The following is a 13,025-nucleotide window of genomic DNA, read 5'->3' as shown; positions in this document are numbered from 1 at the left end:
GTACCTTTAAAACTGGCTCTAATGGCCTAGATTAGTGGTTCTCAAAGCGTGGTCTGGGAATCCCCTTTCAGGGGATCTGTGAGGTCAAAACTATTTTCATGATATTAACATATTATTTGCCTTTCTCATGCTCATTCTCACAAGTGTGGTTTTCCAGAGGTCACATGACCTGTGATGTCACAAGAGACTGAATGCAGTAGCAGGTATGAGAATCTAGCTGTCTTCTATTAAGCCAAACATTAAAGAGATTTGCAAAAACGTAAAACAAAGCCACTCTTTTAAATATTTTTTGTTTTGGAAAAGTTATTTTCCAATTAAAAATGTTACTTATATTAACCTAAATGGATTTATGGATTATTTTTAAATGAATACATATTTTTATAATTTTTTAGTTTTACTTTCTAATATGGTAAATATCAATAAATAAAACCCACATAAACAAAAGCTCTTTGCGATCCTCAATTTCTAAGTGTAAGAATCTCAATACCAGGAAGTTTCAGTGCACCTTCTGTTAGCATTGAGAAACCCCTCAGTTTCTAGTGCCATGATGGCAAGGCATTTTGCTCCCTTTCTCAAACCACAGGCTCCAGATATTACTAAATCCATACTAAACTAGTAACTAGTAATGGTCTCTCACTACTTAAGTTCAGGGCTTTTCCAATAAATACCCTTCCCACCTCTCCCAAGTACAAATCACCTATTTGTGAAGCCCAGACCCCACTGTCATCAATCAACCCCACAGTCAGTGGGATGTTTTAGCAAACAGTAAAACTTACTTTGGAACCTAAATAAAAGTATGACAGACTTTCTGTTAACATGATGTTAAAATGGCTGAACAAATTTTCACTAAATTTGATAGGTATGCTTAGGATGGTCTCAATTAAAATAAAAGTTATGTGGCATATGTAAAATTCACTTTGGAGCCACCTGGAAATGATAAGGATTCATCCTCCAGCTGAAACTGAGGATAGATTTTTTACCAAACTTTGGAGGGAATTTTGGGATGGTCAACCAGAAATACAAGATATGGCATGTATAAAATTCTTTTGGGGTTGCTGGAATAGGAGGGCAGTGCAAAGAGATAATATCCATCCAGAACAGTTGACGCTGAGGCATGAGATCTACATACAACCGACTGAAACATGCCATATGTATTAAAATGCCAGAGATGGAGAAGACGCACATTAGTTTCAAATATTACACCCCCTCCCTCCAGCTGAAGCAGCCCACTTCAAGCTGCCTCTTACATGAGAGACTTCATGTGATAGGCAGGCCTCAGTGTGAAGAGCACCAGCAGGGGTTTATTTAGTGATGGTTAATGATTCTCTCAAACAACACAGGGCAAGCCAGCTAGTTTATTCATATTGAATCTAAACCTTAGATCTCTGGCTTAACAATCACATAAGAAACCTTTAAAGACACAATAAATCTTGCGTTAAATCAGAGATGGTTTAAATCAGTCATATAACTTCTAATATTCTGGGCTGGCAACTACAGCATGACAAATGTTCAGTCCAGTTACAAAACCACATTTCAGTCTCCTTGGCCACCAAATCTTAAACAGATCTGAAAAACACACTGTTTTACAAAGGCTTTTACCATATATCCACTGCCACCAGTCAAGTAGTTACGGTTTCTTCATCCCCCAAGAACATTTCTAAATGAGAGGGATACTTCTTTGATCTGCTTGCCTTGGTGGGTATCTAAGAACTCAGAGGATAAGTTTAAAGAATGAAGATTAACTGAGATGCCAAGAAAAGTTTTTATTGCAAGCACAGTGAGCAGAAGGAGATGTCTTCTCACACAAAGTGGCCACAAGGTCTGCCATTAGCTCAATCTCTCCGACAACCCTTCATTGGCTTAAAGCATATTAATTAGCTTCTTGCTATCAGGTGTACATCATTTCTGCCATGTGAGACATTTTCTTGGGAATATACAAGTAATATTCCATGTAGCCCGACAGGTCCTCAATGGTCACATCATCCACATAGACTCGAGCTTGCTCAGAACAGGAGCGGGGGGAGCCAGACAGAGTTCTGGTGTGAAGCGACTGAGAGTAGTCCTCAAGCATGGGTCTTCGTTCTGGAGCCAAGGGAGGAACATTCTGCAGCCCTGAAAAGGAATACACTTCCATATCATGCCATCTCTTACACTGGCACTCCTTGCCTATGCATGCACATGGCTTGCCCTGGTGTAGCTTGGAAACAGATTGAAAGTCAGAGAGATCATTGGCCTTGAGACTTTCTTGGGAGACTTGTGTAGCATCAGAGGAGTCTTCCTTCTTCCTCTCTGATGGAAGCCTTGGAACCGAAGTTCTCAAAGGCTCAACAACTGCCCCTGTGTGATTAGTATTGAGGGAAGTAGAGCATTCTCCTGCATTGAACTCTTTAGGGGTTGAAATTCCCAGCCCACTGCTGCCATCAGGGGAGTCAGTCTGGCTTTTGTGCTTGAGCTGGCTGCTGGAAGAAGAAGCTATTGTACTGCAATGTATAAACTTTGGAGGATGAAGGACAGGAGATTTAGAACGTCGACGACGCTGGGTTCTCACTGCTCCTCGTGAAGACTTCCTTGTAGACCTAAGAGGAAAAAAATGCACAAAAAGATGTTGGGACACAGAGCTCTCCTAAACAGATTCTTTATGATAGCTGGAAATTTGTCTCCTCTCAGGTTTATGAGTCTAAGGTCATAAATTTCCCCAAAAAAGATGTGCCTGCCTCCATTTTCAAGCTGCCTAAGTCTCTGTGTCTCAAAAGCTTCAACATCTCCTTATTAGCAAGCTACAGAAACAAAAGAGGTAAAGGGTAGTTTTTAATTGCATTTCTTGGACCAAACATGTGGTGTAGAACACCTGCCCTATGCCAACCCTTGGCTTGGGAACCTCTGACCCGTGGGTCTAGGGAAGCACTCTGCACAGACAACTTACACTGATGCTATAAAACGTAAATGCTGTGCTGTGCCCTGAAGACAGCAGCTTCAGTACCACTGTGAGGCGAAGGCTACAAAGGGCCACTCTGCCATGGTTACCAAACAGAGCAGCAGACTGAGGATTCATTTCTATCACTGGTAACAGCTGACAAAACAGATTTTAGATATTGGGAATTATCAGACACACTACATAACTTTTTATAAAATATTTAAATAAATAAAAGAACTCAGGAAAGAAAAAGACTAAAAACTGCCAAGCAAATTTAAAAACAGAACCAAACAGAACTTGAAGAAATAAAAAACTTCATATCTGAAATTAAACTATGAATGGGCAAACAGCAGAATACATACAGCTAAGGAAAGAAATACTGAACTGGAAGATAAATCTGAATTATTTATAAGAGGGATCAGCAAATTGCAGTCTGTGGGTCAAATCTGGCCCCCTATCTGTTTTTGTACAGCCCACGGACACTGCTCCTGTGGGCTAGCACTGGGAGCCACGGAAACGAGGCTGGGGTGTCCCCCCTTCTCCCCTGTTCTCCTCTCCACTCCCCGCGCCTGCCTTCCTGGCCAGCAGACATGTCACACCATGCCCGGGGCCCACGCTGGCTACCATCTACATGTTGGGGCTCTGCTGTTGGCAATCTCAGGGCATTGACAGGTAGTATATCTCAGTGTGAGAGTCTGGCCTGTGCCAGGTGCTCTGGAGGAGAGAAGCACATGCTGGAATCTGGGCTCCACCGGGGCAGAGAGTAAAACTGAGCCTGGCACTGCCTCTACCCACCCATCCCACCAGGCTAGTCGTTTCATCCTGAGAGTGTCTCAGCAACGGAACACGAAGTGTGTCCACCCGCCACAACGGTGCACATCAGGTGAACGGGGCGGGGCAGGAGTTTTCTCACTTATGTAAGTACCTACAGAATATGCTCCGGTCTCACCTCTTGGCTTCCAAAGTCTAAAATATTTACTATCTGGACCTTTACCAAAAAAGTATGCCAACCCCTGACCTAGAAGGCAGCACAGAGACTTGGAGATTTGGAAAAATATAAAAGTTAAGAGATATGTAAAACAGAATAAGAAGTCTGGAGTTTCTGAAAGAAAGAATACAGACAATGGAGAACAAGTGATTTTTAAAGAGATAATGGTTGAGAAATTTTCTGAATTGAAAGAAGAGAATCTACAGATAAAAGAAGCACATGAAGCAGGACAAATAAAAAGAAATCCACCTCTAGACACACTGTAGCAAAACTACAGATACAAAAATAACAGGAACAACTTAAAAGCAGCCAGAGACTAGATAGATTATTCCCAAAAGAACAACAATCAGATTGAAAGGAGATTTTTCAACATCAACAATGAAGCCAGAAGACAACAAATAATTCCTTGAAGTGCTAAGAGAAAATAAGTGTCAACCTAGAGCCATAATTTCAGGTATATCAAATCAGGTATCTCTTTTAAGAATAAGGATGAAATAAAGACATTTTCAGATAAATCAAAGCAAAGTGTATCTACCAATAGAACATGACGTTATAAAACTCCAGGGAACACTATTCAAATTTATTCTATGTGGAATTTTATAACACAGAGGCCCTGTTTACTAATAACACACTTTTACTAAAGGAACTTCTGAAGGAAGTACTTTAGGAAGCAAGTGACAACATATGGAAGGTCTGAGATGCAAGAATGGTGAGAGCAAAGAAATTGTACATAAGATAAATCTAAACAAATACTGTCTATGTAAACAACGATTAAGTAGGTTGAATAAAACCTAATTTGTGAGATTAAAGAAGTGACAGAACTAAAGTATTGGGCAACCACACTATGGAACGCAAGAGCTCGGAGTAAATGGGTTCTAAGGAGGAGGATTAAAATATTAACCTTTGTCTTGGTAGTGTGTATAGTAAAATTTCAAGGCTAACTACTAAAAGAATGGAAACAAAGTATACAATTTCCAAGCCAGTAGAAGGAAAAATGGTAGCAGAAAAAACAAACTCCTTTCAAACAATTTTTAAAAAGGTGAGAAGGAAAGGTAAGGTGGGAAGAAAAGAGGAAAAAAAACATAGAAAAAAGTAGGACAAATAGCATAAAATAAAATGGCAGAAACAAGTCTAAATATATCAATAATCAAAATAAAGTAAACGCATTAAACTCAGCAGTTAAAAAAAGATTGGATTGAATAAAACAAAACGAAATAAGCCATATGTATTTATGAGACACACCTAAAATTTTGAAAGACAGAACAGCTGAAAATAAAAGAACAGAAAAAAATACACTAGACAAATACTAACTAAAAGACAACTGGATTAGCTATATTAATTCCAGACAAAAGAGACTTTAAAGACAAAAGCCATCATGAGAGATTAAGAATGTCACTACCCAATAAAAGTCTCAATTCACCAGGAAGAGAACATTCTAACCTGGCATGAACCTAGGCTGTATGAACCTGACAAGATAGCTTCAAAATACATAAAGCAAAAATATAGAACTGAAGAGGACAACAGACAAATGCACTACAATGGGAGAGATTTCAACATACCTCTCAATTATTAAAAGGTCAAGCTGACAAAAAATTATTTGAAAAAAGATTCAAATAACACATTTAAAAGCTTACCTTAGTGGACATATATAGAACTCAAGAATAATTAGAAGATCCATTCTTCTCAAACACACAGAGAACATCTATAAAAATTGACTATGAACCAGGCCATACAGCAAGTCTCAGCAAATTCACAATTAAGAAGAATGGGTCTTCTCTAATCCTTGGGTCTTGGGTTCCATATCATAACATACTCTTTTCTGGATACTCAGGAAAGAAAATCCAATAATATTTTAAGGTATTGAGATGAAAATCATCTGCAGTAAGAAGCTCTTACCCATGCCAACTGTCTTTTGATGCACATGTGGTTTTAGGTTTGGTATCATCTGCTGCTGTTCTGACTGATGCTCTGACACCTGCACCTTCTCCAACAGGCAGAGATGCTATGGACCTGAAGACAAGAACAAAGTTTACTGCTACAGAAAACTGTGCAAGGAGAACTTACTGCTCTCAACAACCCAAATGCAACTTGTATTAATAAATCTTTCTACTTTGAGTTTCTCAAAAATTGCTCAGCTTTTAGTGTAAATTTTCCTCTGAAACCAAATTCAGAGGATCCCTAAAAGGCCACAGTTGCAAAATCATAAGCCAAAGAATGATTCTTGAGTATAACCAGCAGCAGGATATAAATAGACTTTTAGGCTGTTTATCTGGGGCAGATCAGGCCTTACGTTCAGGGAGAATGCTAATAACACTGACCACTTATTTTATGTGGGCAAATCAGAGCTGTGGAAACTAAGTTAGGAACAAACTTTAGGAGACTCAATCTAACTTGAAAATGAATACATTTTCACATATTATACAACTGTTAGAAAAATATTCTAATTTTTATAACTAATAAACCTGAAATATTACTGAGTTAAATCTTTGCAGTTTAAAATTACACAAGTATTTATATAATGTTATAAACCAATGTTACCACAATAAAAAAAATAAATAAAAGTGACTGCAGAAAGAGATCAAAAAAAATAAAAGTACACAAGTAATATGGGTTCCCATGGGGTAAAGAAGATGAAAAAATTTAAAAGAGAGAAAAAAAGAGTCACCTATAATCTCACAACCCAGAAATTACCAACATTAACATTTTCGTAGAAATCCTTTGAGATCTTTTCAATACACACACTGGGCTCCTACCACACATGCTGTGGTGTTGATAAAAGTTCTTTAGAAAGAGATAATCTACTAAAGTAAAAAGATATTCAGTGAAATATAATTTAAAATAAAAAGTAACTGGAAATAAACTAAATGTCCAGTAACAGAAAATACTGTATTATATAAATTATGGCACATCTATACGATGGAATATTAGGAATTTATTAAAAATTAAGTGTACGAAGAACTTTTAATGACACAGGAGAATGTTTATAATATGAAGAGGAAACAGCATGAATAAACACCTATACATACATTATGATCTCAACTATGTAAAAAAAGTATATGGTGTTGCATACAGATAGATGGTCTAGATATTAACAGTGGTTATGGTAAATTCTGATGTTTACTTCCTTTTTTGTTTTTGTGAATTCTTCTATAATAAGCATGTACTATTTTATAGTCAGATAAAAAGGATTATACTGTTTTATAATAAACATATAGAGATTTGTCCTGATAAGACAAATACCATTAGGAATCAAAACCTGTTGAACAGGATCATGCTAAATTCCTGGCAAGGCTTGGTTAGTTTACGAGTCAGTACCTCAGATGTCCCATCTGTAAATCAGCAACAATATGAAACAACTAGAAATGTACGATACACTATGCAAGTCTCATTCTGCTTAGTCACGGTAATGACTCACTCCTGCTACTCTCATTTATTTGGTTTTCTCAAATGTTCTCCACTGTTTGTTCTCTTTCTATAATTTTACTCAAAGCAGATCACATGCTACAAATATATATTATTTGACCATGTATTGTACAGATATTTTGAAAGGTTTTTTTAATGTTCCAAGTAATTTTTAGGGGCACCAAAATAACTTAAATTTTATGTTCCAACTTCTTAAAATATCAGGAAAGGAGTCTGTATATCAAGAGTTACTTATACAAATTTATATACTAAGGGATTTATATGTATGTGTGTATATACATTCCTGGTATTTTCCTGATTAAAAAAAAATTATTTCTATACTAGAAATCACAAAAGAATACACTATGAGCACAAGTGGGAACTGTTTCTCTGTTGTGTTTCCATTTCCCAAAATGGTTGATAAACTACTGATCAATTTTAACGGCAAGATGACCACCATATTAGAAGAAGATACTTATTTGAAACATCATAGAAGCAAAAGTGAGAGCCTGTAACAGCTACTGTACAATTAGTATAGTTAGTATAAATCAGTCTATTAGTATAAATCTTCTCATTTGGTACACCAAAACAGCATTAGCAATAATCAGACAGCTGTAACAAGAACTAACAGCTATTTAATTTTTACTATGTGCCAGGTACTGCATGCATTTCTTCATGTTGTCTTCAAGGTACCATAAAAAGGAATGGTTAAGAGCACAGGTTCTAGCGACAAACTGTCTGGATTCAAACCCTGGCTCTACCACTTCCTACCAATGTGACCTTTAGCAAGTGACTTAATTCATCTCTGGCTCATCTGTAAACTGGAATAACAGTAGTATCTATCTTCTAAGTTGGTAGTGAGGATTAAATAATATGTATGGACTACTTAAGCCTGTGTCTAGGAAATAGTTAAGTGAGTGATAAGTTTTAGTGATTATTATTATTACTTGTTGTGGAGTGTTGTACTCTGTCTGAGCTTCTAGTGTCTGGTTTCCATTCATGAAAATAAATATTCTTATATCCATAAAAATTGTGAGGTTGCTTCTGGCCTGGGACAAAGAAAGGGGATGAGAAGAGTCCTGCACAAAACATTTTGCAAAGGGTGAAACATTAACATTCAGACAGCAGCTGGTCTGCAGGTGCTCTAATTAGTTTGGCCAAAGGGTCCAAGATTATTGATCTCTGTGACAGAACCCTAATGAATAGAGGTTTCCATAGTGATAGGGTCAGCAATCAAAGCCCATGAAACTGACAACCTCTGCATAGATTTCTACTGAGCCAATTCACTTTTAGTGAAAAATACTGTTGACTCCCTAGAGATGTATGAGGAAATCTCTGATGGGACACTGCTTAATAATGTTTGATTAAAAAAGGGGGGGGGACCCTCCTCAAAGTTAAGGAAAACCAAAACACCCAATCTTGAAGTACAAATAAGCTGCTACTTTCCAAAATTTAACAGAAGAGTTTCTTTTATAAGTAAAATAATGCTCTGCAAAATTTGGTAGAATGTCACACTATTAACATTTATATCTTCTACCAATAATGAGAAATTTTAGAAGAGAAAGAGCTCTTCAGAGGAAAAGACTATTTAAATCTAGTAAATAATTCTCAAATAACATATTACATATTTAATTACCCTGATGCATCCACTCTTAATTTCTTGAAAGCAGTTTGTAGACTGTCCTCCTCTCCATCCTTGGCTTCGGATTTCATTGTGAAAGGTTTTACACTACTATGGATGTTCCCGTTAATACTAAAAAAAGAAAATAAAAATGAAGTCAGCAAAGTGAAAACAGGTGGGTTCAAAAGTATAACTCTTGTTAAAATCTTTATTCCTGATACTATTACTGCTTGTTGAGGGGGAAAAAAGCAAATTTCTGTTTCTAAAAGGAAGTTCAGTATAGATGATTAGGAAACTGCAGGTTTTATTTCTTAAGAGGAAACAAATGAAATGATATAGAAAATGTATATTTATTATGATAGAATTTAAACTGTCCAAATACTTGATGCCAATATCCTATTACACAGTTTTGGAAACTAGATCACCTGAAATCTGTCTTTAAGTATACTTTTTAACAAAGGGAAAAAAATCTCTCCAGTTGTAGAGGTCTAGAAACCTACAGATAAAATGATCTTTGCATCAGAAATAAAAGGGAAAAGCTCAACCTATAGCACTCTGATTCTTTAAAATGCTACTGAGTATGTGTCTAGCCAAACTCTAAAAATTCCAGTTAACTTCAAGACACATGATAGCATTTCTCTAAAGCAATCTTGAGCCAGATATCAATATTCATTTTCATATGAATATTCATACTCAGATTTCAAGATGTGCCCATTGTTAAAGCAGGATTACAAACATGTTTCAATGATTACTGATTATTCTACACTCTAAAGGTTGATACTTTCATTTGGTTTTTTAATAGCTTTGAATACTTTAATTATTACACAAGAAAGAAAATAAATGAACTATACTTTCAACTCAAAAAGATAAAAAGAACAAACTTAGCCAAAGATGTAGGAAGTAAAGAAAAAAATAGAAATTATTGTTCTGTAGATGCAGCCCAAGATGTAGGAAGTAAAGAAAAAAATAGAAATTATTGTTCTGTACATGCACCTTTAAATGATCTCCACTTAATCGACTAGCTTAACCCAAGTTCTCCATTTCTTCCACCCTGATTTTTATATTTAAACAAATAAAAGGGGAAAGAGGACCAACCAAAGCAACAAGAAACAGAAGAGAAGTCTATTAATAAATTCTGTGAATCTAGTTTCCCAATTATTTTTTCATTCAAGGTAAAAAATTAGTTAATACCAAATGCCGAACAAAAAAATTACCAAATCAGTACCTATGAACATATCAAAAGGAATCAGAACGAAAAAAAGTAGAACAAAAAATAGAAGATGGGGAATCTCAGAAGCAAAGGATTCACCTCACCTCTTCTGTATTTCTAAACTGCTACCCCGCCCCCATCCCCCCTACCCCCTTAGGCACTCTCAGAGGGAGCAGTGCCTCTCTGTGGACCCCTGAATCCTCTGATTCCACATCTGCTCATTTCTCAGGGGTAGGTTTGATGTTATTGTGAGACCTCTAATATTCCAAAGGTCAGGGTGTCACAATATGTTTGACACACTGTAACCATGTAGTACCAGTGGCAGAATACAGAACCAAGGAATCAAGACCATTCCTTTCATTTATTTATTTATCTGTAAAAGAAGGGATTTTAGGCAGATCTCTCTGGGGAACACTGAAAACAGTCTCAAAAGAATTCAGCTATAGCTGTCACCTCAACTTCTTAAGACAAAAAATTTAAATACACGCCCCACATATATTTTGCTGGTTATAGAATCTGCAGTACAGAATTTGAGGAAGCATTATCAATTCCATACTTCACTGGTCTCTAATCCTTCCGGATTTAGAGGAGAATCCTCCCCCAGATACACAATAATGTCCTATATACCTGGGGAGAGGGGTGATCAAAGATCACATATTCTAATGTTCTTAAAACTCTACAGCATCTAAAAGGGTGCTATCGTAGATTGTAAACAAATTCTTCCTGTTGGCAGAACTAAATTAAAATTGGACTTATAGTTTTCCTCAATTACTTTATGACCAGTCAGTGAAACGCTCAGACTATTGGCCCTTATAGAGTTAAATCATCTGAGCCAGTCTCCCCAACCCTGCAGACCCCACATAAACCCTCTTTGGGCCTCTACGGAAATCAGTATACATCACATCTAAATGTACACTGCTGAATTCTATAGGCAGAAATTCACTCCTTCTACATATATTTACAGAATTCCTACTACATGCTTTAACACTAGCCTGGATGCTAGGGACATAAGGGTGAACCTGACACATACCAGGACTTCGAACCCCATTCCTATAAGGACTAGAATCTCATTCCTGCCCTAACACTGTGCTAAGAAGCTTTGCACCCAGTTAATAACTTTTAATTATATAGTGCTAACTTAATAGCACTGCAGGTGACCTCTAGATGTTAATACGAATTTAGTTAACATTCTTGTTGACACACTAAAATTTTATTTTGATCTATCATTTAAAAACCAAAACAGATCAAAATAAAAACCAGCTACAGACTAAAACTTTGGGAATGAAGTTCCGTCTAAATTATTTTCAGACTTCCAGTATTTTGGTTCCGTCTAAATTATTTTCAGACTTCCAGTATTTTGATTACTCACCTTTTCCCTCAGTTATATTAACCCAGAGCAAAGGTGAGTCTTAGGCATGACCTTAAGAGCTAAATCAGAGCATGTCTGTAATTACATAAAGCTTATTATGTTCCTCTGTATTCACAGCTTCCCATTCACTCAAATCAGGAGCTTTACTAGTAACTCCAGGAAACTTGGTTTGCATTCTTCACTAATATTAAATTTGTGGGAAACATTCTTGCCGTTTTCACTGCACTAACTTCTTGAAATTGAAGAATCCTCCAAAAGATCGAAATTTTAAAGACCGATTAAAAGTTACTTTGTATTGTTTTAAGTCAAAATCACACCGGGCAATTTAACTTTACCTCGGATTTTCCCCAACCTTTCAAAAATGTCAAGTACAATTCTTCTAAGTTCCTCCACCAAAAGGGTAAATTCCTGGTTCTCTCTGACTTTCAACGAATAGCATGTGTCACAATCGTATTTATTTATATCTTGCAGTTTTAACCAAAACCTCTCCGAACCTCAAGCCTAGGTCCAAATTTCCAGCACTCTGGAAAGACCTGAGAACGATCACTAAAGGATGAGAGCGTACGCGCGTCATCACAATGTTAAAGATTTAGGAACTCTCCCAGCCCACCAGGAAGCGTGGAGTCCGGGAAAGAAAGCCCTGTCCGGCAACTCTCGAAGACGCAAACAAGACTACTAGGTCGAAACACTCGGCCCGAAGGACAAAACACGTTCACACCTCTCTCTACACACCCACTGCCCAACCCCTACTCTCTCGGTGCCAAGGCCAGAACGCGAAGTTAATTCTTTTCACCCAGAATCTGGATCGGCCGTGCTTAAACAAGATCGGGGGAAAGGGCAGAACCCGGAGGGGCTCGGAGAGTGGGGCTCTGCCCGCCGGGGGTCTCCAGCCGGAAAACTGCCCCTTCTGGATGCTTCCCGGGGGCAGAACGAGAGGCGTGAGTTCGCGCCATGGATGCGGGAGGAGGCGGGAGCGGAGCCGAAGAGGCACCACGAGACGGGGGCTCAGAAACGAGCGGGAAAGGGCAGGAAGGGGCAAAGGGCGGCCGAGGAGGGCGAAAAGGGGAAGCGACGGCGGGGCAGGAGAGGGCGGAGGCGCGGCCGGCGCGGGGGCCGCGACGGGACAGGAAGGCGGGAAGGGGCGAGAGCGCGGGGCCCGGGCAGGGCCAGGCCGCGGCGGCCGGGGGGCGCCGAGAGGCGCAGGCCCGGCCCAGGCGGGCAGCGCCGGGCGACGACGCGACGAGAGGCGGGCGGGCCCCGAGGAAGCCGCCCGCCGCCAGGCCGGGCCTAGAAGCCGAGACGCGGCGCCGCGGCCCCTCCCCGTCACCCCAGGGCACTCACCTCGCAGCTGGGGCGCTCCGGGGTCCAGTCCCGTCAGTTCAGACCGTCTCTCTCCGATCGCGGCGCCTGACTGACCCGGATCCAAACCCGCGGAGGGGGCGGCCCGCGCCTCCGGAGTCGCACTGCGCCTGCTTCTCTGGGGCCCTGCCCCGCCCCCTGTTTATGCTCCGCCCACCCCCG

The 13,025-nt window shown here is 39.1% G+C and overlaps 1 protein-coding gene across 1 annotated transcript; it reads right to left on the bottom strand.

Annotated features, from left to right (window-relative positions):
• Window positions 1-1,341: 1,341 nt before the first annotated feature.
• OSER1 (oxidative stress responsive serine rich 1) lies at window positions 1,342-12,991 on the bottom strand. Its single transcript, XM_087445240.1, has 4 exons — window positions 12,846-12,991; window positions 8,941-9,057; window positions 5,799-5,912; window positions 1,342-2,576 (listed from the first exon to the last, which is right to left on the bottom strand). The coding sequence occupies exons 2-4, from the start codon at window positions 9,015-9,017 to the stop codon at window positions 1,889-1,891; spliced, it is 879 nt and encodes a 292-aa protein (XP_087301366.1). The 5' UTR covers window positions 9,018-9,057; window positions 12,846-12,991; the 3' UTR covers window positions 1,342-1,888.
• Window positions 12,992-13,025: the final 34 nt, after the last annotated feature.

Source organism: Ceratotherium simum, chromosome 21 (genome assembly GCF_057802395.1).
Source record: "Ceratotherium simum simum isolate JZ-2026a chromosome 21, ASM5780239v1, whole genome shotgun sequence".
Lineage (NCBI taxonomy): Eukaryota > Metazoa > Chordata > Mammalia > Perissodactyla > Rhinocerotidae > Ceratotherium > Ceratotherium simum.
Note: the sequence above shows the minus strand (reverse complement) of the source record. Positions and strands in the feature narration are given on the sequence as shown.

Coding starts and splice junctions, on each gene's coding strand:
- OSER1 (XM_087445240.1), bottom strand. CDS start 9,017: ATGAAATCCGAAGCCAAGGATGGAGAGGAGGACAGTCTACAAACTGCT. Junction 5,913..8,940: donor TTAAGAGTGGATGCATCAGG/GTAATTAAATAT, acceptor TCTTGTCTTCAG/GTCCATAGCATCTCTGCCTG. Junction 2,577..5,798: donor TCAAAAGACAGTTGGCATGG/GTAAGAGCTTCT, acceptor TTTTCCTCTTAG/GTCTACAAGGAAGTCTTCAC.